Source organism: Phacochoerus africanus, chromosome 11 (genome assembly GCF_016906955.1).
Source record: "Phacochoerus africanus isolate WHEZ1 chromosome 11, ROS_Pafr_v1, whole genome shotgun sequence".
Taxonomy (NCBI): Eukaryota; Metazoa; Chordata; class Mammalia; order Artiodactyla; family Suidae; genus Phacochoerus; species Phacochoerus africanus.
The window spans coordinates 12,546,908-12,573,982 of NC_062554.1; the positions used below are offsets into that span (position 1 = coordinate 12,546,908).

Below are 27,075 nucleotides of genomic sequence, written 5' to 3' on the forward strand. Positions count from 1 at the left end.
CGAGGAGGCCACGTCAAGAAGGCAGGAGGGGCAATTATGCAATACAAGCAGTCCCACACATGCTAGGTGGGCAGCCCACAAAACGGAAAGTAACTACAATGCAGAGGCTCACCACGGGAGTGAGAGTTCTGAGCCCCACATCAGGCTCCCACGCCTGGGGATCTGGCATTGGGAGGAAGAGTCCTGGAGCATTTGGCATTGAGGGCCAGTGGGGCTTGTGTGCAGGAGCTCCATGGAACTGGGGAAAACAGAGACTCGATTCTTGAAAGGTGCACACAGGCTTTCATGTGCACTGGGTCCCAGGGCAAAGCAGAGACTCCACAGGAATCTGGGTCAGATCTGACTGTGGTTCTTGGAGGATCTCCTATGAAAAAGGGGTTAATGGGATTGCTTGTGGGGGAAAGACCTTGGCGGCAAAGGTCTCAGAAATAATCATCGCTGTGAACTCCTCTAGTGACGGCCATTTTGGAAGAATCTGGCCCCACCCATCAGGGCTGAGAAGCCTCAGGCAAAACAACAAACCGGGTGGGAATACAGCTCCACTCATCAGCAAAAAGGCTGCCTAAAGACCCCCCAGGCACACAGCTACCTCTAATCTCACTCAGAGACAAAGCCAGAGGGACAAGAATCAGCACCACCTACCAGTAGGCAGGTACCAGTCCCTCCTATCAGGAAGACTGCAGGAAGTCCCTGTACCAACTTCAGCCACAAGGGGGGCAGACATCAGAAACAAGAGAGATTACAACCCTACTGTCTGCAAAAGGACCATACAAAAACTATACAAAATGAAAAGGCAGAGAATTATTACTCAGATAAGGGAACAAAAAAATCCTCAGAAAAACAGCTAAGTAATCTGGAGATTACCAACCTCCATGAAAGACTTTAGACTAATGGGAGTAAAGATGATTCAGGATCTTGGAAATAAACTGGAGGCAAAGATTGATAAATTACAAGAAACACTGAGCAAAGAAAGAAAAGATTTAAACACTAAGCAAGGAGAGTGCAAAATGAAATAAGTGAAATAAAAAAAATCACTAGAAGGAACTAACAACAGAATACAGGAGGCAGAAGAACAAATAAGTGAGGTAGAAGACAGACTGGTACAAATCACTGACAGAACAGAAGAATGAAAAAACACTGAAAAGAAATGAAGACAATCTAAGAGAACTCTGGAACAATGTTAAACACACCAACATCTGTACTATCAGGGTGCCAGAAGGAGAAGAGAGAGAAAGGGCCAGAGAAAATATTTGAAGAGATAATAGCCAGGAACTTTCCTAACATGGGAAGGGAATCACTCACTCAAATTCAGGAAGCACAATGAGTACCACATAAAATAAATCCAAAGAATAGTTCATGCTGTGGCTCAACGGTAGTGAACCTGAGTAGTATCCATGAGGATGCGAGTTCAATCCCTGGCTTCCCTCAGTGCATTAAGGATCTGGCATTGCTGTGAGCTGTGGTGTGTGTCGCAGATGCACCTCGGATCATGCAATACTATGGCTGTAGCATAGGCCTGTGGCTACAGCTCTGATTCAACCCCTAGCCTGGGAACCTCCGTATGCCTCAGGTGTGGAGAAGAAAGAAAGAAAAGAAAGAAAATAAACACAAATAGAAAAACCCTGAGACAGATTTTAATCAAACTGACCAAAAATAAAGACAAAGAGGAAATACTGAAAGCAGCTAGGGAAAAGAAACAAATAACATACAAGGGAACCTCAATATGGTTATCAGCTGATTTTTCAGCAGAAACTCTGCAGGCTAGAAGAGAGTGGCACAATGTACCTACAGTGATGAAAGAAAAAAAGCTCCAAGATTACTCTACCCAGCAAGATTCTCATTCAGATTTGAAGGAGAAATAAAAAGCTTTACAGATAAGCAAAAGCTAAGAGAATTCAGTACCACTAAACCAGCTTTACAACAGATACTAAAGGAACTTCTCTAGGCAGAAAAGAAAAGGCCACAACTAGAATCAAAAATATTACAAATAACAAGGCTCACAAGTAAAGGCATACATACTGAAAAGGCAGGAAATCATCCACATGCAAATATGCTACCAGAATCAGAAATCGTGAGAAGAGGAGGGTACAAATGCAGGATACTGGAGATGCACTTGTAATTAAGAGACCAACAACTTAAAACAATCTTGTGTATATATATATATATATATATACACACACACACACACACACACACACACACACACACAGACTCCTATATCAAAACTTCATGGTAACAGCAAACCAAAAATCTACAATAGATACATACACAAATAAGAAAAAGCAGCCCAAACACACCACTAAAGAAAGTCTTCAAACCACAAGAGAAGAAGAAAAGAAAAAAGACTAACAAAAATAAATCCAAAACAATAAATAAAATAGCAATAACAGGGGGTGGGGGGATGTGCTGGGGTTGTGGGATGGAAATCCTATAAAATTGGATTGTGATGATCATTGTACAACTACAAATGTAATAAATTCATTGAGTAATAAAAAAATGGCAATAAGAACACACATATCAATAATTACTTTAGGAGTTCCCACTGTGGCTCAGCAGAAATGAATCTGAGTAGCATCCATGAGGATGCAGGTTTGATCCCTGGCCTCACTCAGTGGGTTAAGGATCTGGCGTTGCTATGACCTGTGGTGTAAGTCACAGATGGGGCTCGGATCCTGTGTTGCAGTGGCTGGGGTGTAGGCCAGCAGCTGCAGCTCCAATTCAGCCCCTATCATGGGAACCTCCATATGCTACAGGTGCAGCCCTAAAAAAAAGAAAAATTACCTTAAATGTACAAATGGACTAAATGCCCCAACCAAAAGACAGCATATATATAGATACAAAAACAAGACTCATGTATATGCTGTCTTCAAGAAACCCACTTCCGTTCTAGGGATACATACAAATTGAAAGTAAGAAGATGGAAGAAAATATTCCATGCAAACGGAATCAAAAGAAAGCTGTAGCAGCAATACTCATATGAGACAACACAGACCTTAAAAAATATTATAAGAGACAAAGAAGGACATTATATAATGACAGAAGGATCAATCCAAGAAGATTATAAATATATATGCACCCAACACAGGATCGCCTCAGTATATAAGGCAACTGCTAACAGCCTTAAAAGGAGAAACTGACAATAACACAATAATAGTGGAGGACCTTAACACCCCACTTACAGCAATGGACAGATCATCCAGAGAGAAAACCAACAAGGAAACACAGGCCTTAAATGATGCATTAGATCAAATGGACTTAATAGATATTTATAGAATATTCCATCCCAAAGCAGCAGAATACACATTCTTCTTAAGTGCAAATGGAACATTCTCTAGGATAGATCACATTCTGGGCCACAAATCAAGCCTTAGTAAATTTAAGAAAATCAAAATTATATCAAGCATCTTTTCCGACCACAATGCTGTAAGACTAGAAATCGGCAACAAGAAAAAAACTGCAAAAAAACCCAAACAGGTGGAGATTAAACAACATACTAGTAAAGAACCAATGGATCACTGAAGAAATCAAAGAGGAAATTAACCCTTAGCCAGACTCATCAAGAGAAAAAGAGGACTCAAATCAATAAAATTAGAAGTGAAAAAGGAGAAGTTACAGTGGACATCACGGAAAAACAAAGGATCATAAGAAACCACTACAAGAAACTATATGCCAATAAAATGGACAATCTAGAAGAAATGGACAAATTTTTTTTTTTTAGGGCCGCACCTGTGGCACATGGAGGTTCCCAGGCTAGGGGTCTAATCGGAGCTACAGCTGCTGGCCTGGCAGAGCCATAGCAACGCCAGATCGGAGCTACATCTGCAACCTACACCACAGCTCATAGCAACACTGGATCCTTAACCCACTGACTGAGGCCAGGGATCGAACCCACAACCTCAAGGTTCCTCATTGGGTTCGTTTCCTCTACACCACGATGGGAACTCTTCTTCTTCTTCTTCTTCTTCTTTTTTTTTTTTTTTTGTTAAGAAGTAGAGGCTTCCAGTCTTCACTGAAGCATCAAATTTTTATTTAAAAAAATTTTTTTTTTGTCTTTTGTCGTTTTTGTTGTTGTTGTTGTTGTTGCTATTTCCTGGGCCGCTCCCGAGGCATATGGAGGTTCCCAGGCTAGGGGTTGAATCGGAGCTGTAGCCACCGGCCTACATACACCAGAGCCACAGCAACGCGGGATCCGAGCCGCGTCTGCAACCTACACCACAGCTCACGGCAACGCCGGATCATTAACCCACTGAGCAAGGGCAGGGACCGAACCCGCAACCTCATGGTTCCTAGTCGGATTTGTTAACCACTGCGCCACGACGGGAACTCCTAAAAATATTTGTGTCTTTTTAGGCATAAGCAGGTTCCCAGGCTAGGGGTCAAATCGGAGCTGTAGCTGCTGGCCTATACCAAAGCCACAGCAACGCAGGATCTGAGGCGCGTCTGTGACCTCCACCACAGGTCTCAGCAACACCAGATCCTTAACCCACTGAGTGAGGCCAGGGATGGAACCTACATCCTCAGGGATGCTAGTAAGATTCATTTCCACTGAGCCATGACGGGAAATCCAGAAACGGGACAAATTCTTAGAAAATTCTCAGAAAAGTACGATCTTCCCAAGACTAAACCAAAGCAAAACCGAAAAGACGAATGGATCCATCGCAAGTACTGAAATTGAACCTGTGATTAAAAAACTTCCAACAAACACAAGTCTAGGACCAGACAGGTTCATAGGTGAATCCTGCCAAAACTTTAGAGAAGAGTTAACACCTACCCTTCTGAAACTATTATAAAAAAAATGCATTCATTCTATGAGGCAACCATCACTCTGACACCAAATCCAGAGAAACACACACACAAAAAATTACAGTTCAGTAATAAGAATAAAAATCATATGATCCTCTCAATAGATGCAGAAAAAGGTTTTGACAAAACCCAACACCCATTTCTGATAAAAAACCCTTCAGAAAAGTGGGGCATAGAGGGAACCTACCTCAACATAATAAAGGCCGTATATGACAAACCCACAGCTAACATCATTCTCAATGGTGAAAAGCTGAAAGAATACCTGCTAAGATCAGGAACAAGATAAGAATGTCCATTCTTACCACTACTATTCAACACAGTTTTGGAAGTCCTAGTCATGGCAATCAGAGAAGAAACAGAAATAAGAGGAATCCAAATTGGAAAGGAAGAAGTAAAACCATCACTGTTTGTAGGTGACATGATACTATAGCTAGAAAATCCTTTAGTACTACCAGAAAACCATTAGAGCTCATCAATGAATTTGGTAAAGTTGCAGGATAAAAAATTAATACACAGAAATTGACTGCATTTCTATATACTAACAATGAAACATCAGAAAGAGAAATTAGGGAAATAATCCCATTTACCATCGCATCAAAAAGAACAAAATACCTAGGAATAAACCTACCTAAAGAAACAAAAGACCTGTACTCTGAAAACTATAAGATGCTGATGAAAGAAATCAAAGATCATGACACAAACAGATGGAAAGATATACCATGTTCTTGGATTGGAAGAATCAAAATTGTCAAAATGACTATACTGCCCAAGGCAATCTACAGATTTGATGTAATCCCTATCAAATTACCAATGGCATTTTTCATAGAACTAGAATAAAAAATTTAATTTGTATGGCAATACAAATGACCTTGAACAGCCAAAGCCATCCTGAGAAAGAAAAATGGAGCTGGAGGAATCAGGCTCCCTGACTTCAGACTATACTACAAAGATAAGGTCATCACTATGGTGCTGGCACAAAAACAGAACAGTGTTTGTTCTGTTAGATCAGTGGAACAAAACATAAAGTCCAGAAATTAACACACCTATGATCACTGATCTATGATAAAGGAGGCAAGGATATACAACGGAGAAAAGACAGTCCCTTCAATAAGCGGTGCTGGGAAAACAGGACAGCTACATGTGAAAGAATGAAATTAGAACCCTCCCTAACACCATACATAAAAATAAACTCAAAATGGTTTAAAGACCTAACTGTAAGACCAGATACTATAAAACTCTTAGAGAAAAATAGAGGCCAAACACTCTCTGACATGAACCACAGCAGTATCTTCTCAGATCCACCTCCTAGAATAATGACAACAAAAACAAAAATAAATAAATGGGGCCTAATTAAACTTAAAAGTTTCTACACAGCAAAGTAAACCCTAAACGAAATGAAAAGACAACTCATAGAATAAGAGAAAATATCTGCAAGTGAATCAACTGACAAGGGATTAATCTATAAAACTTATAAACACTTCCTGCATGTCAATACCAAAAAAACCCAAACAACCCCTTTAAAAAAATGGGCAGAAGACCTAAACAGACAATTTTTCCAAAACGACATATAGGTCACCAAAAAACACATGAAAAGATGTTCGACATCACTCATTATTAGAGAAATGAAAATCAAAGCCACTATGAGGCACCGTCTTTCACCAATCAGAATGGCCATCATCAAAAAGTCCACAAACAGTAAGTGCTGGAGAGGGTGTGGAGAAAAGGAAACCCTCATTCACTGTTGGTGAGACTGTAAATTGGTGCAATCACTACAGAAAACAGTATGGAGATCCCTCAAAAAACTAAAAATAGAATTGCCATTTGATCCAGCAATCCCCCAGTCTTCGGCACCTATCCAGAGAAAACCTTGACTTGAAATGATACAGGTGCTCCCATGACCACTGCAGCACTGTATACAATATCCAAGACATGGAAGCAATCTAAATGTCCATCGACAGAGGAGTGGATAAAGATGTGGTACATACACACAATGGAATATTACTCACATAAAAAGGAATGAAATAACGGCATTCATAGCAACATGAAGGACCTAGAAATTATCACGCTAAGTGAATTTAGTCAGACGGTGAGACACCAACATTACATGCTATCAATTATATGTTGAATCTCAAATAAAGACACAAGGAATTTATTTGCAGAACAGAAAATGACTCACAGACTTTGAAAAACTACGGTTACTAAAGGAGACAGGTTGGTGGGGGAGGGATGGGCTGGGGATTTGGGATGGAAATATTATAAAATTAGACTGTGATGATGGTTGTACAACGATAAGAATAATAAAATTCACTGAGTTAAAAAAATAAAGTGAGGGTAGGAGCAGATAGTTTGTACAAGTAGGTTGATAACAAATCTAGGTTGCATATAGTTTAAATTATATTTTAATAATTTAGCTCTGGGAACCTCCACGTGCTGTGGGTGTGGCCCTAAAAAGATCAAAAAAAAAAAAAAGATGTGGTACATATATACAATGGAATACTATTCATCCATTAAAAAGAATGAAATAATGCTATCTGCAGCAACGTGGATGGATGTAGAGATTATTATACTGAATGAAGTAAGATAGACAAGTATCATAGGATATCATTTATATGTGCAATCTATAAAAACTGCACAAAAGAACTTACTTATAAAGCAGAAACAAACTCACAGATTTCAAAACCAATCTTATAGTTACCAGGGGAAACCACTGGGGGGAGAGAAGAATTAAGAAGGTGGGAATAACCTTATAGATTTTCCTGTGCTATACATCTGATCAATGAGAACCTACTGTATAGCACAGGGAAATCTATTCAATAGTTTGTAATAACCTATACGGGAAAAATGAACAGATATATTCACATTCATATGTATGACTGATTCATTTTGCTTTACACTTGAAACAAATACAACATTATAAGTCAACTCCAATAAAATAAAATAAAAACAAAAAGAAAGTCTGTTGGGCTTAACAAAGTGATCCCAGGCTTTCAGCGGTGCGATTTGAGGGAGTAATTGGAAATCACATTGGAGGGATGATGCTCGATGCTGTGGTGGTTACAGAATACTCATTCACCATCCTGAAGAAGTCAGGAGTTTCATTTGAGAAAGCGAAACTTACACAAAGCCTACAAAAATAGACACTCTACGATCAGTTTTACTAATTCCTTAAATGCTACAGAAATCCATGAAAAAAGGCTTTTACAGAGAAGGAAAGCCTTAAGCAGAGTATTTCTAAAAAATGCACAAGGGTCTGTGTCTTAGTTTAGTGTACAGACCTGGAAAGAGCTGCCCTCCTCTCAGCTCCAACGAGTTTCCATTTCCTTTTTCTTTTGTTCTATTTTTAATGGCTCATTTGTAAAGGTGTCCTAATCTTTCCCAGCTTTTACCTCTTAGAAATTCTTTACTAGTTTTCCTTTGCATTTGTGAGCTCTTCTTATAGCCTGGAAGGGTCACTGTATTCTGTATGAATGCATGGCATGATACAACTAACTTAAGAATCTTTTATAAATAAAGTTTGCATTAACTAAAAAAAAAAAGAGAGAGAGAGAGATGCACTAGTGAAAGACTGAAAATTGCTCTACGCAGGAAAATTATGAGAGGACTACACGGAGTGTGTGATGGGAGGGAGGTGGAAGTGGGATAGGGCGGAGTGATAAAAAAAAAGCCAAGAGAAACGACACAGCACCTCTGTTTTGTGATGGAAGCTCAACATTGTGAATTATCTAGGACTGGATAATCTATGCCCTAGACACTATTTTCTTTGCTGCCAACTTGTGGGCCTTCGTTTCTCATAATCAGTTATACCAGAGAATTGGTAAGGAAAAGAGAAAATGAGAATCATAAATCAATTGTGCTGCTCATTGGTTTTGGATAACGTTGGTGTGAAAGCTGGGGGTGAGTAAAATCAGTGGTTAAAATGCAATTTTATATTTGGGGTTCTGCGGCAGTGTGACAGAGCGGAAAAGAACACAGACTTCAGAGCCAGAAGGAATCTGGTTTAAATACTGACCCTGTCACTTATCACCCATGCAGCCTTGGGGATGCAATCAGTCTCTATGCACCCAGTTTTTTATACATAAAATGGGTTAAACACTAAGTTACTTGGCAGGGTTGTTCTGGGAATTAGTATTTTTCTTTTTTGGCCACCCCATGGCATATGGAGTTCGGATATGAGCCGTACCACAGCGGGAGCTCCGGCAAGGTTGTTTTGAGACTTAGAGATGACAGCGCTTCCTTACACTAATTGGTGGCTAATACTGTTTTTGTAATGCTGTAGGAGAAGACAGGAAATACATTCAAAGCAATAACCTTGTATACCTAAGATGAAGTCATTTTATTTACCGGTAGGTCCTGATCTACACCTTCTGGCTGGGATTTATCTAGAGACAGGTGGAAAGCTCCAGATAGCACAGTTTAGGTTTGGGACCTTTTCTGAGAGAAACATATCTGTCTCACGGACTTTTACAATTGATGCTATTAAATATATAACTATTCAATATTTATTTAAAGGCTCACATATATTCTTATTTTACATCACTGCCAATTTTATAAAGAGGAGAAGAAACAAAAAAGAGGAAAAAAAGGAAATGAGAATTCAGAAAGCAACTGTAGTTGAGGGTGAAGGAAGAACAGAGGAGAAGCGGGTGAAGAGAGCAGACAGACGGAGGAGCTGGAAGAGGACCGTCCACAAGGACGCCTGCCCAGACCTCTTGGATCCCTCCCCAGTGCTCCCCCGACTATTTCGATTTGATAACACAGCTGCCTGCTCTGGCGACCTAGCTCTCCCTTTGTCTGATCAATGCCCCTCTATCATCTCTACCCAACACTCACCCATCCCTACAGTCTCCTAGCCAGTATTTAACTTGACAGCAGGCCGGGCATATTGCTATACAGGGCTCTCGTGCTCTAAGTCATTTAAAAACCAAAACAAACACACCTACATTCACGCCCGCTCCACGGAGAAGGCCACCCTGCAACAGAAATGAGGACGTACGCTTCCAGAACTCCGGGATCTTCTCCGGGAACACACTGCCAGAGGTGCCTCTGCTACCATTTTAAGAGGTGGGAAGAGGGACGCATAGAATTTAAGAAAATATGGCCAAGGGTAAAAGAAATGAAATCAAGGGAAAGCCCCAGACTCTGAACTGCCTAACCCCAGTTTACACAGTGTCTCTTCTTACTGTGTGCCGAGGGCCGTCTTCGTTATCCCTCATGTAGAACGGCTTGAGAGATAAGGGATAATTAATGACAAAGACCGGGATGTCACCACAATGCTTCACCAGGTACTTTTCATGCTCCGTGTGTAGATCAGCACCCCACTGTAATGAGAAAAAGCAATGACCACAGGAGAAGACAGAGCTGAAACAGACAATGTAGGACCTAAAAATAACTTTCATCAGTGCCAAGGGCTTCCTCTCCCGGAGGATCAGGGATGTGTGGAGCTGTCTGCTGAGGTTACACAGACAGATAAACTGGAGAGAGATGTGTGTTAACAAGAGTATCCAAAGGCCTGGAAAGACGAAAGCTGAAACCAGCAGATAAACACTGTGCTTTCTGTGCTCCATCTCAGGGAGCACTTAGCAGATGAACAGCATCTATAAGAAAACACAGTACGTTTTCCATGGTGTATAAAAGCTGATTCAGAATCACAGTTTCAGGAAATTAAATGATTAAAGATGATATTCCTAATATTGACTCTATTTTTGGCTAGACGGCTTCTTCCAGTGAATTTTTTTTTTTTTTAGATAAAAGGGTCAACTTGTGTATCAGATGCTCTTTGATGAATATTTGTAGCACTGTTCATCGATTTATTCAGCAAATACTAACGTGTTTATTAAATCCCAGTACCACACTAGGCACTAGAAAGAGTGGTGAGAAAAACAAGATCTGACTTCATGAAGCTTCTAGAGTACAAGAAAAACATTAATAAAAAATTACACACAGAAATCAATTGATTATACATATAACTAGCGCAGGGCCCTTATGACTTGAGAGCATCTGACTTAACTGGAGATGGAATTGGTGTAAGAAATAGTTTGAGGACAAAGGTATTACACTCTTAACATTACCTTATTATTCTCACTTGTCTGGCAATATCTTAAGTACAGGAAGGGAGCAGTGGCATAGGAATGAGGAGACTTGCCTCTAACATTATACGCATGCCCACTTTCCAGGCCTATATCCTTGCTGGTAAAATAAAGGAGTTTTGGAAAAAAAAACAAAAAACACACAAAAAAAACCCCAAACTCTTATTTTCCAAAGTAGCTCACAAATTAGAAGGCTCTATAAGGTTCAACAGAAAAAGGAAAGCTGTTTAATGTGTTGCCTAAACTTCTTTGATCACATAACCTCTTTTGTCTATCACCCGTTAACATCATTCAAAATACACTACGGAAAACACTGAACTAGCTGATTTCTACACTGATAGGCTATGATTACCATTCTTTCCAAGGAATTTCATCTTCCTAAACTTGGAAAATTTCTTTGTAACCCTTTTGTCACTGTTATTCCAAATGATATGATTCTACTTCAAAATTATTTTTCATTCTAAATATTTCAACAAGGTTCAGTAAATGTTGAAAAAAAAAAGTCAATGTTGGAGTTCCCGTCATGGCACAGCAGTAATGAACCCAACTCATATCCATGGCCTTGCTCAGTAGGTTAAAGGATCTGGCTTTGCTGTGAGCTGTGGTGTAGGTCACAGACATAGCTTGGATCTGGTGTTGCTGTGGCTGTGGTGTAGGCCGGCAGCTGCACCTCCGATTCAACCCCTACCCAGGGAACTTTCCTATGCCACAGATGTAGCTCTAAAAAGACAAAAAAAAAAAAAAAAAGCCAATGTACAGATACGCAAATATTGCACATTGCTAGTAAAAATAAGAGAGAGTGCCTGTCTTGACACAGCAGAAATGAATCCGACGAGGAACCATGAGGTTGCGGATTCGACCCCTGGCCTCGATCAGTGGGTTAAGGACCCAGCGTTGCTGTGAGGTGTGGTATAGGTTGCAGACACAGCTGGGATCTGATATTGCTGTGGTTGTAGCATGGGCCGGCAGCTGTAGCTCCAATTAGACCCCTAGCCTGGGAGCCTCCATATGCCGAGGGTGCAGCCTAAAAAAAGGCAAAAAAAAAAGAAAAACAAGATATTTTAAAGGATGAAATCAGATAAACATAAGAGTGAACCATACATTCATACATAAATATATGTATATATAAAAATAACTACTACCTCTGGGGTGAAGGTGAAGTTCTGGGATGCTTGCTTTAAGATCTCCACTGCCTCAGTATAAGAAATGCTGGAGAGAAACAGGGTGAAAGCAGACAAAGGTCAGTACATTGGGCTGCTGTTAACTAAGGCATTGAAAACTGGAAAAAGCCTATTACCATACAGTCTTTGATATCACACACGAGTATTAAATGACTGTTTCGTTACCAGGAATTAAGGTTAACCTAATCCTACAAGAGTCTGATCAGTGTGACGAGAAATGGCCGTTCAATGACACCACTCCTGATCTACCTGCAGTTTACTTGGAGAAGCTAGTCACTTAAGACAGTAAAGATTTTTCTCTGAATTCATGTTATACCAATGCCCTAATAAAAGGGGTAAAAGACTGGGGCTGAAAAGAGCAAAAGTCTCCCCCTAAAGCTGTCATTCACAACACTTACTATGTGCTAGGCATTATTCTAGGCACTGGAGGTACAGTAAATAAAAACAAAGCCCCAGCCTTTACGGAGCTATCCATGTGTGTGTGTGTCTGTGTGAGTGTGCACAATGGAGGTTTGGGGAAAGAGATGAAAAGAAATAATGTAACACCAGGGAGCTATTGGTACTATGAAGAAAAACAAAGCAAGGTAAAAACTGGGTGTTTGGGGGTGCTATTTTTTTTTTTTTTGGTCTTTTTATGGCCGCACTTGTTCCCAGGCTAGGGGTCGAATTGGAGCTGTAGCTGCTGGCCTATACACCATAGCCATAGCTACAGCCACGCCAGATCCAAGCTGTGTATGTCACCTACACTACAGCTCACGGCAACACTGGATCCTTAACCCACTGAGCGAGGCCAGGGATCGAACCTACGTCCTCATGGATACTAGTCAGGTTCATTTCCCTTGAGCCACGATGGAAACACTCTGGGGGTGCTATTTTAGATAAGAGGGTTAAGAGAGGGCTTGCTGAATTGGTGACATTCAAACAGAAACCTGCATGAAGCAAGGAAATGAGCCATATAAATATCTGAGGGAAAAAGTTTTCCAGGCAAAAAACTGAATACAAAAGCCTGAAGTGAGCAACAGCTTGGCTCATTCGAGGAACAAAAAAGTCGATGTGACTGCAGCATACTGAAGAAGGGGATTAGAGAGCCAGGAGATAAGACAGGAAGGGGAGCCAGAGGTCAGATCCCATGAACCCTTTCAGGCCACAGTAAGGGTTCTGTGATATATTCAAGTACCTAAGACTGTAGGAAAAATATCACTGGTTACCTGAGTAAGAAACCATCCTGCTTAAAGCAAGCCAAATCAAGAATTTGTTTCAACAGTTTGAATAGGTGATATATATACACAGTTAAAAAAAAAATCAAGATGAATCAAAGCGTCATCTTCCTTCCATCCCTGCCCCCAGCTATCTAATTCCTCTCCTCAAGCACAATCGCTTATTGGTTTCCTGTGCATCCTTCCAGAGGGCTTTATGCATCTGTAAGCAAGTATTAACAGTCAATGCCCCCTTTCCGCAGACGGCAGCCACAGCACACACGCACCACACACACTCTTTGACATCTTTTCACTCAGGAATACACCTTATAGGTCTTTACTTGTCATTAAATGAAGAACTTCTTCACTTTTTCAACTATTCCATAATCCATTGTGAATATATTCTAATTGGTTTAACATGTCATCTATCGATAGACATTTAAGCTCTCTCCAATCTCTTGCTCTTATAAACCATGACTGCATGTACCTAATTTATGCTCTTACATATTAATTTTGCACATGGGGAAAATGAAATTGTTGGATCCAAGAGTATTTGTATTTGCCGTTTTTTATAATTTTGAAAGACTCTGCCGAAGATATTGTTCCCCTCTTACAGGTTTATTCCGACTGTTGCTCAATGGTGGTGTATAAAAATGTTAGCTTATCTATATCCTCTGAAATGGTATTTTGCATGATTAAAAACAAAAATCTACAAACTTTTTGAAGGACTTTCAGCTAAAAAAGAAAAAAAAAGTTACCCAATGTAAACTCATTCTCTGAAGCAAAAATGAATTTCATATAAAAAATAACTACCTGAAAAGAGATGTCTCATATAGTACAAATAAAGCCTCCAAAACGATGTTTTGAGTGATGGATTTTTTCTAAGATGGAAATTCCATTCAAACTAAAACTGAGTATTAAATAACCGATCATTTCTAAGGTAAGAATGGTGTTGGTACTGACAGTAGTAATAATTTTTATCTTTATTTTTAATTTTTTTGGCAACGTCCATGGCATGAAGACGTTCCCAGGCCAGGGATCAAATTTTTAATTGGATGACATGACAATGCTGGATCCTTAAACTCAGTGCCCCACCAGAGAACTCCTAAATTTTTAAATGAGCATTTTGCAGAAGGGAAATTGAAGCTTAGAGAGCATCAAGAACTTGCCAAAAATCACTGACGTAAGTAGGTAGTAAACCTTGATGTGCTGACTCCAGAGTCTAAGCTTTTAGCTGCTGAGATAACGCTAAAGCCTCCTGGAGTCTCATGTTTCCATCAACACAAAAGATAATGGGCTCTGGGTTCTCCCTTTGGCCCTAGCACTTACTAGGTATGGAAATCACTTCTCATCAACGAAAGCATTTTATAAATCTTTGTAATTTAAAAAATCTAAGAACATTAACAGTAAAAAATTAAGTATTTGCACTTGTGAAATAAGGAGACTGGACTATGTTGTCTAAAATGCTTTTCTCTTTAGATATGCTATTGTTCTAGTCCATCAATTACTTGCTATGATCTGTTCATTATTCTGAGAAATCTAAGGGCCGTCAAAAAGGGAAGCACTAGACTTTTCTGTCTTTGATATGCTACTGCTACATGATTAAGAAAAAATGATTCTCGTGTCTAAATATCTCTTATTCTGGATGTTCTGCACTACTCCTCTCATACCTTAAGCTGAAGCGGAACTTTCAAGTTCAAATTCACTTCTGTCACTGGATATCCTTACCAGCCTTTATCAATTCTTTTTACTAATTTTTCTGGGTATGTTTAAGGAATAATATTTCTTCTCCTTTCCAGAAACTGTTTCCAAAGTGCTCTGAGGGAAGGAGAAAACACTGTGATACTGCACGATACAGTATCAAACCACCTTCATATTCCACATTTTCTGTTGCTGATAAAGAACATTATTCTGAAAAGTGGAGTAAAACTGTTAAATTATAAAGATCATTATTAGCAGTCTCTGCCTCAAATTCACATAAATACAGGAGGAGCAAATAAAAAGCTAAGTACTCTATATATTTTGAAAACATTAATCCTATAAAAGGAAAGGTAAAATAACTGTGCTCTACTTCTGCTCGATAAAGGCTAAATTCAATTACTACAGAAGTCTTTAAAATGATTTATTTTCATACAAAACAATTACAACAAGTACTCAAGAATACACTGCAATCTATTTATTCAAAAGATGACGAGTCATACGGTATCTTGTGTATGCGTGTGCATTTATGTGTATTTCGGGGAGCATCTTGATTTAAAAAAATTTTTAATTACAGTTCATTTACAATGTTTGGTCAAATCTTGATTTTAATTCATCATGTTTAGGCTACTCTCATAACTTCTCACGGCTTTTAAAATGTCTGGTTACAAAGACTGGCTAACCCCCCTCCCACCTCCGGGACCCTGAGAATCCAGCTTGAGACTCCTCAGCATCAAGTCATTTATGTATACCCTCTGCTGTTCAGTTCCCTCTTTGTTTCTAGCTCCTGGAACTTCTCTTACATTCTAGTGATGTCAACAATGCATTTTCAAGGATTTCATAATATTTTAACCAGCTTTATTTTATTATCACTTTAAAAATTATTTATTAATTTATTTATTTTTGTCTTTTTGCCTTTTCTAGGGCCACTCCCACAGCACATGGAGGTTCCCAGGCTAGGGGTCGAATCGGAGCTGTAGCCACCGGCCTACGCCAGAGCCACAGCAACACAGGATCTGAGCTGGGTCTGCAACCTACACCACAGCTCACGGCAACGCCGGATCGTTAACCCACTGAGCAAGGGCAGGGACCGAACCCGCAACCTCATGGTTTCCAGTCGGATTCGTTGACCACTGTGACCATGATGGGAACTCCTTAACCAGCTTTTTTAGATGTTTTCTAGCAGGAGGGTTTCCAAGTTATCTAGTCTGACACATTGCTTAAGCAGCATGGTCATTTGACCATTCCAACAGAGTATGACAGACAAGTTGCCATTTTATAGATAAGGAAGCTGAAGCTCAGAAAGGTTAAAGATTTACTATTCATCAAGTTCATAGTTGTAATTAAATAATCATTCATATAAATATTTAACTCCATCTTTTTCTCTAGATCTTAAACTCCATAAAAGGACCAATCCATGCCTATTTTCACCACTGAATCCTCAATGACTAGGTCAGTGCCTCACTCGTACAAGGCAGTCAATAAATATTTGTTGAAAAAAAAAGAATTCATTCATTAATGGTTAATAAGTGATAGAGCACGGGAAAAAAGCCAGGTTCTCTGAAACATAGTTCACTATACTCAGCGCATAACGTAAACAGTGCTGTGAGTTAGGAGGAAACCTCAGGGAGGGGACTTGGTTTAAAGCAGAAAACCTTCACCCATGGTTGCTGAAATTTCATTTATTCATTTACTCAGTTATTCAATAAATTCCCGACTGAATTCCTGTTAGAGACAAAGTGCTAAGCACTACGGGTATAAAAACAGTAAAACAAACAAGCTTCTGATCACACAGACGTGACATAAACACTAAACAAACAAAAATATCACACATATAAATGTAACCCACAGAGTTCCTATCGTGGCTCAGTGGTTAAGGAATCTGACTAGGAACCATGAGCTTGCGGGTTTGATCCCTGCCCTTGCTCAGTGGGTTGGGGATCTGGCGTCGCTGTGAGCTGTGGTGTAGGTCGCAGATGCGGCCCGGATCTCACATTGCTGCGGCTCTGGCGTAGGCCGGTGGCTACAGCTCCCATTAGACCCCTAGCCTGGGAACCTCCATATGCCGAGGGAGCAGCTCAAGAAATGGCAAACAGACAAATACATACATAAATAAAACAAATACATGTAACCCACAACTGTGATGTGTGCTGCGTGGAGGGGACGATGGGATGGTGGTGGCAAAGAACGATGTGGCACAGCACGTGAGATCATTTCCCAACCTCAGGATTTCACAGACAGGACTCTGAGGCACAACAGTTAAATGATATGGAGCTACAAACTACCCCAGCATGAATTCCAGCGCCCTCTCAAGTCCATTAAGCACACTGGTTGAAAGCATGAGCTTTGAAATCAGATGAATATGAGTTTGAATCTTCATTTAATCTTTTACTTGCCTGATCTCTTTGGGTTGATCCTTCATCTATAGAATGGCAACAATTAACTACCCACTGAGTTGCTGTGAAGATAAATGAACTACAATGCATGTAAAATTTATCATTGTCTGGCACATAGTAAATATTCAATAAATGGTGGATATTTTCCCCTCATCTTAAATCTTCTTTGTTCGACAGAAGTTGGATAGCGTCTCTTAAAATCTCCATTGAGGAGTTCCCATCGTGGCTCAGTGGTTAACGAATCCGACTAGGAATGATGAGGTTGCGGGTTCGATCCCTGGCCTTGCTCAGTGGGTTAAGGATGTGGCGTTGCCATGAGCTGTAGTGTAGGTCGCAGACGCGGCTCGGATCCCGTGTTGCTGTGGCTCTGGCATAGGCCAGTGGCTACAGCTCCAACTAGACCCCTAGCCTGGGAACCTCCATAGGCCGCAGGAGCAGCCCCAGAAAAGGCAAAAGACCAAAAACAAAACAAAACAAAAAAACCCAGAACTCTCCTGTAGACTCCAGGTCTATACAAACTGCCTACCTAACACCTACAACTTGACGTCTGAAAAGTTTCTCTATCTTAACATGACACTGGATGATGACAAGCTTGATATCACCCCTCTCTCCCAGCAACCCCCCTGCTACTCTATGGCTTCCTTCGTCTCTGTTAATTGCAACTGCATTTGCACAGCTCTGTAAGCTGAAATACTGGGAGTCACACCAACTCTTCTTCCTTCTCTTTCCCATTCTCAGATAATCCTGTTTGCTCTATCTTTAAAATATATCCATAATAGGATAATTTCTCACTACCTCCATTGCCACAGCTTGGTCTCTGATGGTTAATTTTATGTGTCAAGTTTGGCTGGGCTGCAGGACCCAGATATTTGGTCAAACATTCAGGATATTTCTGAGAGGGTATTTTTGTTTTGTTTTTAGATGAGGTTCAGATTTAAATCAGTGGATCCTGAATAAAGAAGTTTACGCTCCACAACATGGGTGGGCCACATCCAATCAGTTGAAGGCTTCATTCGAACAAAGATGGGCCCTGTCCAGGAAAGAAGGAATTCTGCCAGCAGACTGCCTTTGATTTGCCCTTCCCTGTGCCTCTAGTCTGCTGGACCACTCCATCAGATTTTGAACTGGCCCAGCTTCTACAAATGTGAGAGCCAATTCCTTCAAGTGAATCTTCATATATACACACACCGTGTTAGTCTTGTTTCTCTGGAGAGCACTGACGAACACATGGTTCACACCACCACATACTTTCACCTAGATGACTGTAATGATCTCCTACCTGCTTTGTGGCTCTCGCTGTTGTCCTACTACAGCTTACTCTCAAAAAATACCCAGAGTGACCTTATTAAATCCAATAGAGATCGCGTCCCTCCTCTGCACAGAACCCTTCAATGGCTTCCCCACCCCACCCAAGTGAAAATCCAAACTCCTCAGTGACCTACAAGGCCCCACATGATTTCGCCACCTATTTCCTCCTTTCTCATTTCTATCATCCTCTTCCCTTATTTACTTCCCACAACTGCTTCAGCATACTAGGCCTGCTGCGACCACAGGGTCTCTGTACTTCTGCTCACTCTGCCTGGAATACCCTTTTCCCACGTATCCATATAAGCAGTTCTCTTACTTGCTTCGTTGCTTTAAGACAGTTTTTAGATTCTAGAACAATGCCTGGCACATAGTAAATTCTGAATGTATAATTAATTAGGTGAAAGAAAACGTCTCAGAAGCCTTCACTTGTACTTCATTGCCTTTCAATTCGCTACCACAGGGCTGCTGACCATTCCTCCCTTTCTGATCCCACAGCGGCTACCTCTGCCTTGCTATTGGTCCAGGCTCAGCAACTCATCACTTCTAACTTGTAGCCTGAGGGTAGACGCTGATACCTCAAATTCTCAGCTCAACCAAGTTTGCAAGTTTTTCCTATTCCCCTCCTCAAAAAGAGGCTGAATTCTTTATTCTCTCAGAACAAAAATTCCCTAAACTTAAAATGGCAAGGGAAGAATGATACTAAATCTTGAGAGACAATTTTCTCTTCTTCAACTATCAAACTTACTTCCTTGACACATTGTAAATAAACTGGTCCTAAGTCTTATATAAACTGTTAGTACTATATATAAGAAGTTGCTTATTATTTTTTACCTTCCATACCAATTAGGTGTTTGTTTCCTAGTCGACTGTGAAAAAAACAGACTATCTGATCAACACATTTGGTGGAATAAACAACCAGTCTAATATCAATTTTACTTGAACAGGATTACAGTGCAAATGAAGCAACAACGTATGTGCTATATTTAAAACTCAGATCTTTAGTTTAAAAAAAAGTCAATTAAAAACAGTTCAGAATATATTTTCGAGTTTTAGCAAGTGAAGCTAAAGAAGAAAAAGAAAAACTGAAATAGAGAAAAATAGAGGGGCAGACATTACATGTAACTTAAAAGTCTGTTTAATCAACTCAGATGTTGATTACTAAAGAGTTAGTTTGAATTGCAGTAATATAGTTAATAATTACTATGTTCATTTATCTTGCTCTGATTATTCATTTATTTATTCATGAAACATTATCAACGATGAACCAGACACAAGAGCGATAAAAATAATTAAACTACGGGTCTTCCTTGAGTCTAAGGACTGTGATAAGCAGATATATAAACCAAAAAATGTAGTACGGTATGATAAATACAGTGATACATTATGAATAAAGTTCAGAGAAAGTATAATATCTACTTACACTAGAAAGTTGTGTTTTAGCATATGTTCTAATCTGTCCTTGGGAAGAAAAGAGAAAAAAGGAAAATTTATTAAATGTAATTATAGTCATTTTACATAATTAACACATTTAAAAGGATTTAGCCACAAGGCTAATTAATTACCTTTTGGCCAGGAGCTATGAACTTGTGACAGAGTTCAACGTCTTCCTGACAATTTGCGAGAACGGCCCTTGTCGCAGTCTTGAAGAGGCCCTCCATAACCTAAGGGGAATGATACAGAACTGTCTGACATGTCAGCTACGAAAAACCTGCTTAGGGTCCCGTAAGGACTGCTCTCCAGGTTTTAGCAGCTACATATCCATTAGGCCCCGACTTCCTGAATATACTACAGCAAGTTAATTTAGTTTCCAGGTGGATTAGAGGAGGTATCACAACTTCTCAGAATGGCTAAAAAAAGAAAGAAAAATGTCTAAATCTTTTGTTAACAGTTTCGATACTGGTACTGAAGTAGGCTGCCAAATGAACAGCTACAATGAACGGAGGCCTCTCCAAATTTTAGTATACTCACTGGTAGAGTAAGAACAATAACAGGACCTAGTGTACAGGGTTGTTGTGAGAATTAAATGAGATAATCTATGTACGAGACTTAACTTAGTGCCCAGCTTGGAGAAGCACACACCATCAGCTCTGAAGAGTGAACATTTTGAAAAGGGCTTCATTCAGTCACTGGTAAATGAAAGGAAACTTGAAGAGTAGAGGAGCAATGAGATGTATCTACATCTAAATATATACATTTTTGCTCTGCTGAAGTGTAAAGTAAAAAAACCACAGATCATAATATAACACAAATCAGTATATAAGAATTCATTTTACCAGGGGTGTGCATAAAAGTCTCATAGAAAAAACTTGTTCTTAGAAGGAAAAAAGTGACTGGGATGGAAAATACTTCTAAAGTATTTTTAATCCAAACTAAAATTTTTGTTTTGAAATCAGTGAGATCATCTTGTGATTTTCAAATGTGTCCTCGTAAAGATCATACATGGATTAGGTGCAGGCTGCCCCATAGACAGACACCGTCTTTTCATCTCCTGACCCCTGGATCTCCTACCAAGGCTGGAAACATAGCGGGGGCATAAGCATCTGAGTAATTTAATATGATCAGTATAGGAGAGTACTAAGTATCAAGTGACAACTGGATATTTATTTACGTATTAAAATATTTTCGTATTTCTTTATATTTATTTCACATTTCTACATTACACATATATTCTGTAGAGAAGTACCGAATAATGCGATGAAAGAAGAGCAAACGGAGGCTAAAGATCTTTTACCTTGAGGCTCTATCAACTTCAACATAGCAGTGATACAAAGACAGTGGTAAGTGGAGTACCCTGGTGGCCTCGTGGTTAGGGGTGCAGCATTGTCACTGCTGTGGCACGGGATCGATCCCTGGCTGGGGAACTTCTGCATGGCATCGGCATGGCCAAGAAAAAAGCAAAAGAAACAAAATCACTCAGTAACTGAATGATCTACAAAGGGTTATATCCCTCAGTCACTAAAAAAAGGCAATGCGTACTGGGAGGGAAACAAGAACAGGGAGCCCGGGCAGTGCGCTTGCCCTGCTGAGGGACGGTACAGCTGTCCGACAGACGAAGACTCTGGCCACCGGGGCTGTCAAACTGGGTGTCTTTCATGAGCAGTACATTTCCACTCGAAGAGGAAAATCACTGGCTTTTCTAACCTTGACTTTCAAACGATGCTCTAATAATATATTTGAAGAAAACAGAAACTTAACTGAAGGGGCAACACAGCCACCAGATGTTTTTTAAGACTTATTACTCGGTAGCACTAAAATAGTGATATTTAATTGTTTATACCTCATGAAAGGAAAAAATCCTTTGTTACAATATTCTCATTTAATATTTAAGAGACTGTTCTTCATCAAGAAAATAATTGCCACAGGATTTAATTTATCAAAGGGAGAAGATTAAGAGAAGGAAGAAATTACTTTTGGGAAGAGCATGCTCTTCTGAATTTAGGAAAAAGTTTGTATTTCAATTAATTAAACTGTTCAACAGTTGCTTGATTACCACTCCGTGGAGCATCAAATAAATAAGAACTATGGGATTATGTACTACAGAACTACAGAGAAAAGATTATGTTTAATAAAGTCTAATATGAGCTAAGCATTGTGTTTATAAGCTTTCCCGCTGGTATTCTGTTGGCGGAGAGGAGACAAGGTCACACAGAAATCGGAGGTAAAACGTGTGGTTTCATTCCTCACGGCACTCGCATCACCTGAGTGAAAGAATAATACAGAACTGGCTGGCAGACTCAAGCAGAAAGCTGACTAAGGAGGCTGAGATTCTTAATCCCTACATCTAGAAAAGGGTTACTCAACAGTGTTACTATGGACATCTTTTTTTTTTTCCTTCTTTTTTTTTTTCTCTGGCAATGCTCATCGCATGCAGAATTTCTCAGGCCAGGGAAATTTTTGTCCCGATAATTCTTTGCTGGGGTTAGGAGCTGGGCACTGCAGTATGTTGAACAGCATTCTTAGCCTTTATCTGTGAGATGCCAGTAGTGACCAGTCTTCCCTAGCCCTCAGGCACTCCCTAGTAGGGACAACCAAAAATGTCTCTGGGGGACGGTGATCTAGAGCAATCAGTGGGAGATGCTCAAGGGGCGAATGTAAGTGGACACTGTGGTGTGCAGGCAGAGCACCCCCTCAGGACTGCTGGGAAAATGAACTGCTGATGGTTCACAGGTGGGCCCTGCTTCAGGAATCGTCCAGGCCAAGAGTGTGGTCTTACCGAGGGCTGCACCCTTCCCCAGGCTAGCCCCTATCCAATAACCGGCTGGTAGAGGGAGGCACTTGCCTTCCTATGAAACAAATATGAAGGACCAACTCCAGATTCAAAGTTCTTCACAGAACGGGCTAAGGCCTCAGTGTGTAAATGTATCACAGTTCAACGTTACCCTCTGCCCAAAGCTTTCTTCCTTTCCCTGCGGATGTTTTTCTTGAGCACATTCCCCAGTAATACCCTGCACACAAATCTCTGCTCTAGGGTTTATTTACCAGGAAATCCAACCTAAGATGGGATAATAAAATTGTAAATCCATTCTATTTGGAAGTATAAGTGGCATTTCTGTTTTAAGTGGAATTGGGTCATACTGGATGAATAAGTAGAAACGAACAGAAGAGTTAATGAGCATTGCTAAAATAAACATCCTATAACCAGATATCCGAACTAAGATATTAAGTGAAGTGGTATTGGGTAGAATTCACAATAACAGTTAACAAATTCTGGGTACTTACTAGTAAGTGTCAGGAATTATGCTAAGTAAGTGCCTTATATATATTATCTGTCTAATCCTGTAAACTACCCTATGAAGTAAGAATTACTATTCCCATTTTATGGATGAGGAAGCTGAGGGTCAGAGAAATTAAGTCCCTTGTCTAAGGGACAACAGTAAGTTATGGAGCTAAGAATCAAATCCTGGTCCACCCAACTCCAGAGCCTGTTTGCTCTGTCTGGATTATGGCCACAGCCTCCTGAAAGAGCTCCCGCCCCTATTTTTATCTCCCTCTAAATCATTCTTCATAATGCCGTTAGATACTTCTAAAATACAATTCTAACCATAGACTTTCCCAGTGGAGAACGCTTTCATCTTTTGGATTAAGTTCAAAATCCTCAGCATGGTATTTAAACGCACAAGTCTTTCTTTGATGAGCTGACTCTTGTCTACCTCTCCAGCTCCATCCCTATCCCAGAGCTCTGCCAGCTCCTGTGGGTGCTTTCTAATACTACAGCTACAGACATGTTTCTCTTAACTATAAAGACATTTTATTGACTTGCCTCGTAAATAACAAGAGCTACTATTTACTGAGCCTGCTTTGTGCCGTATTCTGAAATAGTTGCTTTCTATTATATATGATTTCATTTACTTTTCACAATAACCTAGTGAAATAGCTATTATTCTCATTTTATAGTTGAGGAAGCCAAAGATCACCGAGGTTGGGTAACATCATTAAGAAGTCAATGGCAGAATGCAGACATAAACTTAAATCTGTCTGATTCTTGTACTTTATTACTCTAACTGCATTCGCTAGATGTTTACTAAGTTAAGCAGCTCTCCACCTTCTTCATTCTATGCACACCTGGAAGGCACAGATGTCCAAGGTAAAAAGTATACCGAAGCATTTTAAAGTCACAGATGCCTGATATTTAGAAATTATTTTAAAACTTGCATACTTACCTGCATGAGATCTTGAAGGCTCTCAAGAAAAGAAATCTCTGCTTCTACCATATAAAACTCGGCCAGGTGTCTCCGGGTCTGAGAATTCTCTGCTCGGAATGTTGGACCAAAGGTAAACACTTGAGTAAAAGCTCTGCAATTCAAGATTTTTATTCAAGTATAAAAATAGGATTCACATGATTAATTTTAAGTATTTAAAATATTCAGTGAGCTCTTAAAAAAAAAAAAAAAACAAGTCCTGTGCTGCTGTCTTATCCACAAATCCACACATATTTGCTGCTATATTTCTTTAATGGGTGTTAATAATAGTTTCATTAAAAATGTTTCATTTATAGAAACCATTTTATCCCAAAGGAATCTGCAAGTATATTTATAAACCCTACAGCTTACTAAATATAGGAATATAACCACTTCTGGGTGCACTCTACGGCAGCTGCCTTAGACAGCAGGCAACTACATTCCACAGCAACCGAAAACAAAGTAAAAGAAAAATACCAGCGCCTAAGAAGCTCCACAGAGAATCTAGGCGGTAGCAGTTAAACTGGAATTTCAGAATTCCATGTGGATAAGGCAAGCTAGTCATTTTCTAAATATGTGAAAAAAAATCAGATATGTATTTGTTAGGCCTACCTGTGGCCTTCACAGCCACCCAAGAATTTCAGTCAATGCTGAGTGACCCCTGACATCTGGGAATGGGGTGGATTTTGAAGAACAGCTTACCCTCTGATTTTCTATAACTCAACCACATAAGTGGAAAAAAAAATCTTATTTTCAAATTCCTGCAAAGAAGTGGACATGACACCCTCACGCATTCTTTTAACACTTCTAGTCACCCTCATGTGGGAACAGGGCAACAAGTGAGATTACATCAAGCATATATGAAGGAATGAATATTTCCTGAGGACCATGCAATGTCTAAATTTTAAGGTTTTGCTAGAGCAAAACAAGAGGCTGGGGGCTCTATAGCTGTTATCCTAAACACTCATTTGCTGTCATCGGTCAAATAACAGTAGATCAGGAAAACCATGTAGAAAACAGAGGGACTGAAGATACACATACCAGTTTTTTTGTTTGCTTTGCTTTGCTGTTTTTTTAAGTAAAGATACTCTGGGAAATTAAAGCAATTACAGTAAAGCAATTGTAGTGGAAATTATGAGACTTTTTTTTTTTTTTTCTTTCAAAGGTCATTTTAGTTAAGGCCTAGCTGGTAAGAAGCTTAGGAATTTGTTTTGGTTCTACAGTCACCTTCCTGAGATCCTGATCAGTTAACCTCTGAGAATCTTAGTTTTTAATGGAAAAACAGTAAGAACTAAAAATTATTACTATGGTAACCTCTCTCTCAAGATTCAGATCCAGAATTGCTTCCTAGAATGTTCCTGAAAACACTGACCCTTGTCCAAAATGAAGATTCTTGCCTTGCTCCCCAAAACAAAAAACAAAATAATGAACAATCCTGATTTTCTTTTTATATTTCCCCCAGCTCTGTTAATCTCAGTTAACCCACCTCATCGCCCAAAACAGACCTCCACCCTCTCTCACTGCCCTCGCACTTCCCGTATCATACTGACAGAATCATGCTGTTCGCACCTAGCAAAACGTGCACATCCAGAGACTCTTCTTTATTTCCACAGATACTATCTTAGTGTACACTCTTGTGTCTGCCACCTTTCTTCCTCCAGCCTGGAACCACGGTAAGTTTTCAAACTCGATCTGATTATATCAGCCCTAATTAAAAAATCTTCAGGAGTTCTCACTGTGGCGCAGCAGAAATGAATCAGACTAGTATCCAGGTTCAATCCCTGGTCTCGTGCAGAGGGTCAGGGATCTGGCATTGCCACAAGCTGTGGCGTAGGCTGGCAGCTGTAGCTCCAATTCGACCCCTAGTCTGGGAATCTCCATATGCCGCAAGCACGGCCCTAAAAAACCAAAAAAAAAAAAAACAAAAAAACCCCCCCAAAACCAAAAAAACGTTACTGCTTCCCCCTGCTCAAAGGTTAGAAGTCAAAGTCCTCACTCCGAGGAACTTCCCTCACAGGGCCTTTCCTCCAGCACACCAGCCCCTCTCCTCACACGCCCCGCAGGCCTCTAGGCCTTTTCACTGGCTGTCCCCTCCCTGTAGTGCCACCCCCTGCTCCGCTCTCTCCAACTGGCAAATTCCCATCCATCCTTCAAGATGTGGCTTCCATGTCACTTTCTCTTTGTAACCTTATCATACACCCCCAAGTTTACTGCCCCTCCTTTATATCTCTGTAACACTTTGTTTATACATTTATTACATAAAATGTATCACCTGGAAATATAATTATGCATTTCATATCTTTTTTTCTCAATAAACTATGAAACTTTCCAAGCAGGGAAAACGTTTGCTTCATCTTTGCGTCTCTAGTGCCTGAGATGAAGCAGGTGTTCAGGCTGAAGGAGAAACGATGATGATGACAGGCTTCCTTGGTTGTAAACTAAAAAAGCACAACTTTCTCCCAAACAGTAACATTAAAATTAACGTACAGAACAATACTCAGAAATATCTTAGTGTGGCTGTTACTCCGGGACCAAAATGGGTCAAACAATCTAGGTCTGTCCCAAACAATAAATTCAAAATGACAGGGCCCTGAGTTTCCAATCTGTGACTATGCAACTTCTAGGTAGGTTGGCAATAGCATATCCAGATAAATAAAACGCCTTTTTTTTCCCTGGCACTGCATCATAAGAAACTGTATACACAGATGTTCACTAACAACAAAGGATAT

At 40.0% G+C, this 27,075-nt stretch overlaps 1 protein-coding gene across 3 annotated transcripts in view; it reads right to left on the reverse strand.

Annotated features, from left to right (window-relative positions):
* NARS2 (asparaginyl-tRNA synthetase 2, mitochondrial) overlaps nt 1-27,075 on the reverse strand; it is a 143,790-nt gene that overhangs the window by 24,799 nt on the left and 91,916 nt on the right. For all 3 annotated transcript variants that reach the window (XM_047752200.1, XM_047752199.1, XM_047752201.1), the window contains 5 exons: nt 24,329-24,461; nt 20,231-20,329; nt 20,089-20,126; nt 12,032-12,098; nt 9,984-10,121 (listed from right to left, as the gene is read on the reverse strand). In XM_047752200.1, coding sequence (XP_047608156.1) covers nt 9,984-10,121; nt 12,032-12,098; nt 20,089-20,126; nt 20,231-20,329; nt 24,329-24,461 — 475 coding nt within the window. The remainder of the gene's footprint in view (nt 1-9,983; nt 10,122-12,031; nt 12,099-20,088; nt 20,127-20,230; nt 20,330-24,328; nt 24,462-27,075) is intronic.